At 36.6% G+C, this 4798-nt stretch overlaps 1 protein-coding gene across 1 annotated transcript; it reads left to right on the plus strand.

Annotated features, from left to right (window-relative positions):
• Nucleotides 1-2087: 2087 nt before the first annotated feature.
• Nucleotides 2088-4458, plus strand: LOC131857265 (pentatricopeptide repeat-containing protein At4g18520, chloroplastic-like). The gene has a single exon (XM_059209522.1). It carries the CDS (start codon nucleotides 2173-2175, stop codon nucleotides 4003-4005), a length of 1833 nt encoding a protein of 610 aa, XP_059065505.1. The 5' UTR covers nucleotides 2088-2172; the 3' UTR covers nucleotides 4006-4458.
• Nucleotides 4459-4798: the final 340 nt, after the last annotated feature.

The following is a 4798-nucleotide window of genomic DNA, read 5'->3' on the forward strand; positions in this document are numbered from 1 at the left end:
GATGAATGCTTGTTTAAACCCTAATATGGCTACTAATTTTAACAACAATAAAATATTTTTTAATGCTCATGTTGAGAACCACTTAGAGAGTCAACATGACTAAAATCATAAGGCACACTCAACTAAGAAAGATCTCTCATTTACTAGGAAAGTATTGATCGAGACATTTACTCAAGCCAAATCTCCTCATCTGCTAGTAAATATCATTTATTAAATATTATAAGTGTTGGGAAAATGGTGTCTCAACCTTGCATTTACATGAGGTTACTATTTATAGTAAGTTTTCATTTGAGCACGAAATGGTGCAAAATTCTCCCTGAGGCTTCTGGTTGGCTAGATAAGCATTCCGGTAAAATTACGTCGCAAGATCACAACTAGTTTTGAAAATATTAAATTTTTCGTTTTGGAGTGGTCCAATGAAAGGTTTAAACTTGATTTTAAGGACTTTAGAGGCCCCAAAACACCTTGAAAAGTGGGCATAAAATGGTGTAGCGGTTTACAAGGCAATAGAGCACTTCGTGATCTTTCTAGTGCTTCAAATGGTTCATCAATAAGACACACAGTTCTCAAGTTATGGCTTTTGGAAGATTGTACTCCTAAAATAGGAAATATAAAATACATCAGACACATAAATGAGTTGTAAAAAGGGAGGGACACATCATAGGGCATCTAGAAGGGAGATAAGGTTGGCTACACCTTATTGGGTCATTTTAGCCCATGGTTTTGTAATACCATTTGACGGTTTCTTGTATTGTATCTCCTATATATGAGGTGCGTGAGATAGAAGTTGGGTGTAAGAGTCTTATAGCTATTGAGTTACCTTTGAATCTCTGATTAGTGGTACCCCTACAAAGAGCTTTCTCTGCAAGTATATTGTAATCTATTTTGATTACTGTATAATACATTGGGTGGCTTTTGGAGGGTGGGGTTTTTCTCCCGAAAGGGTTTTCCCCACATAAATCACTGTGTTATGGTTTGAATGTTATTATATCTATTTCTGTTTTCTGTAACTATTGTGACGATCTATAAAAGTTTTTGCATTACCCTCCTCTCAAGGTTAGTGTAGGAATTTGTTCCGCTACCTAACTTCCTTACAATAAGGGTATCCATTTGACATGAACATTTAAATTATGATATTGTCTCTTTAAGAAATTCTTATAATAGTGTATACTCTCATGTATCTTCATGTTTTGATCTTGACCAAGCACACTTACCACTTACATGGTCGCTATTGTTTACCTTGTGTAGATTTTACCACTAGAGTCCATCCGACCTTTCTTGTTGGCTTTGTTCCTCACTATGGTGTACATCTTCCTTACATTCCCTCCATCACGCCTATGTCTATTGCTTCTATTCCTTATAGTATTATATTCACATCCCATATTTCCACTCACATTGCCACCAGTGTCGTACACTCCACCCACATATCCCATATCATATTTGCTTCGCAACATGTAGTCCATAGCAACCATACATCTCACCCATTATCCAAAAATTCTTATAATATCATCCATCAATCCAAAGTTATGTTTTCACACATTACCTCACAAATTCATTATATTGATTTTACTATTTTGTCCATATCAACCATACATATCACCCATTATCCAAAAATTCTTATAATATCATCCATCAATCCAAAGTTATGTTTTCACTCATTACCTCACAAACTCATTATATTGGTTTTATTGTTTTGCATACTACTCTTATTTTTACATCCACCTTAGATATAGCATTACAAGAAACTTGGCCACTCTTCATAGAAAATTCAATGATAGTAAGAAGGATTCAATAACATATAGCCATACACATTAAATTCTATTGGAAATTGAAGTTGTCACATATATCTATTTCTCTCTTTGTCATCTCTCTTTCTCTTTCCATTTCTCCTTCTCGTTCTCTGTCTGCATCTCGTTCTCTATCTGCATCTCCATCTACATATCTCTACTTTTCTTTCATTGCATCCTTATCCCTTATTTTTATTTGTACTTATTTCCAAACATTATTTCAATAATTATTTTCAAATATTACCATAAGGCAAATTTGTTTATCATTTGTGATTTAATTAATGTCCTAGGATAGTGTTTTCCCTCTGCCACAAACATGTCAGTTTCGGGATAAACCTCGACAAGAACCCACATTTCTCATGCATTGTTCTGCCCAGCCAAACTCATGGCTGTGGCAATCACAGCATGTTCCACATTTGAACAGTACTGTTGCCACTCCCACATCAACAATTATGAACAGATTAACACGGATGGGAAGAGAAAGAAGAAAAAAGCATTGTCGCTGAAGCTGTTGCGTCAGACTAACTATCAAACTTATGTAAATATTACCAACAACAAAGGATTTAGAGGAAAAATAACAAAGCTTTGTATCTTGAAGGAGGCTATGGAGTTTTTGTATCTAACGGAGCAACCTCAGTTGTGGGTTGACACCAACATGTATGCATCTCTTTTGCAGGCCTGTATTGAATTAGAGGCCTTTACAGAAGGCTTTCTTATCCACTCGCACATGATTAAAATTAATTTTAAACCTAATATGTATTTGAACAATATTCTTCTTAGCATGTATGTTAAGTTTGGAAAACTGTTAGATGGACGCCGAGTGTTTGATAAAATGCCGCAAAAAAACAGAGTATCATGGACTACGTTAATTGCAGGATATGCACAGAATGGGTTTGCTGATGAGGCTCTGGAGCTCTTTTCTGAGATGCATTGCCAAGGTGTGAAGGCTAATGCCGTTACGTTTGTCTGTGTAGTTAGTGTAATGGCTGAGCTAGAGGCTGTGAAGCTGGGAAGGCAAGTTCATGGTTGTATAATTAAGAGCGAGTGTTTGTTGAATATGTATTTGGAGAGTGCACTCGTTTATTTATATAGCAATTGTGGGTATTTGGAGGATGCGTTACAGATATTTGACCAAATGTCAGAACGAGAGGTTACTGCATGGACCGTGATGATTGCAGGATATGCAAAGCATGAGTATGGAGAAGAGGCACTGAGATTGTTTAATGAAATGAAATGTGAGGGAAATAATCCTAATGAGTATACAGTAACCAGCACGCTTAAGGCTTGTGGAGAGCTCAATGCTCTCAGAGAAGGGAAACATATTCATGCTTTTATAACGAAAAGAAAAATCAGGCAGGATGTTTATGTGGATAGTGCCCTTATTGATATGTATGTTAAATGTGGTTGTGTGTCTGGTGCTCGTAAAGTGTTTGACAGAATACCAAGCCATAACAATGTTTCATGGACTTCAATGATTGCGGGGTACGCGCAGAATGGATTTGGTAAGGATGCCATATCGCTTTTTAGACAAATGCTAAGGTCAGGTACGAAGCCTAACAACTTTACTCTTGTTAGTGTTCTTAAGGCATGTGTACTTCTTAAGACACTAAAACACGGGAAGCAGGTTCATGCCCAGATCATAAAGAATGAGTATGAAATGAACACTCTTTTGTTGAATACTCTTGTTGGCTTATATGCCAATTGTGGGAATTTGATTTATGCAAGGAAGGTATTTTTGCAGTTACCCATACGGGATGTTGTTTCATGGACTACAATCATTGAAGGGCATGTTAAGCAGGGACATGGTGAGGAAGCTCTGACACTATTTGCAAGAATGTTAGGAGAAGGGATGGAACCGAATGAGTTTACCTTTACAAGCATTCTTAGAGCATGTGCTACCCTAGAGGCTCTGGAAGAGGGAAAACAGATTCATGGATATATTAATAAAGCTCAATTTGAGTCTGATGTCTATGTGGGAAGCGCCCTTATGGACGTTTATATAAAGTGTGGAAATTTGGCATCTGCACATCACGTGTTTGATAGAATTTCTGAACCAAATCAATTCTCTTGGAATGTGATAATTGAAGGATATCTAAGACATGGGTACAGAAAAGAAGCCTTGAAACTAATATGCCAAATGCATAAGTCTGGCATGACGTCAGAGGATGAAATCATTGTCAGTGTTCTAAATTCATACGCTGGTAATATTGTTGGTTAGCCCTCGCGATCATGCAAGTGACTTTAGCTCAATTTATTCAGAAACGAGTTCCACATAATGTATATGTTGGTATTTGATTTTAAGAAATGTCAAACCTAAGGTCTGGCAGAGAAATTCCCTATGCGAACTTGATGCAAAATATGTTAATATGTTTCGAACCTTCCTTGCAATAAATTTAAAGGAGGATTCATCGACTTCCATGAAACCATACCTTAGGAAGCCTATGGAGATGAAACAAATCAGAGAGCAATGCACATCAACATTGCAGATCTGTCTGTACAAGTATGGGGAAATCTAAGTTTGATATAGAAAGACATGGAACAAACCTACTCTCTGGGCGTGGTCCATTTTGCCTAAAATTTAGATTTGCCTGCAGCCTCCGTTGTTTTGATTTGATATAGGCAAAGTCATTAGGACTTGGCATACGCCAAGCAGTCAGAATTCTTGGTCTTAGATGGTAATGATTTCAAATTCAAAATAATCTCTATAAATTTTCATAAATCTGCTATTTTTGTAGCGTATCAAATTATGTGATGATTTGTTGGGATTCAAATGCCTCATTTCAATTCAATCTTCATCAATCCATATTTCATGATTGATGGCTTATAACTAATCTCTCATGATCATGAATGATCCACTTAGCACCTAGTACATTTGAATGTTTAGAGGAGTGAAATGCTGGAAGTTATGCCAATCTTCATCGGCCTATATTTCATGAGTACAGGTTCACACGTACCCATCTATCATGAATACAAATGGTTCACTTAGCACTCATTGTATTTAAGTGATGCTT

This window comes from Cryptomeria japonica, chromosome 8 (genome assembly GCF_030272615.1).
Source record: "Cryptomeria japonica chromosome 8, Sugi_1.0, whole genome shotgun sequence".
Classification (NCBI taxonomy): domain Eukaryota; kingdom Viridiplantae; phylum Streptophyta; class Pinopsida; order Cupressales; family Cupressaceae; genus Cryptomeria; species Cryptomeria japonica.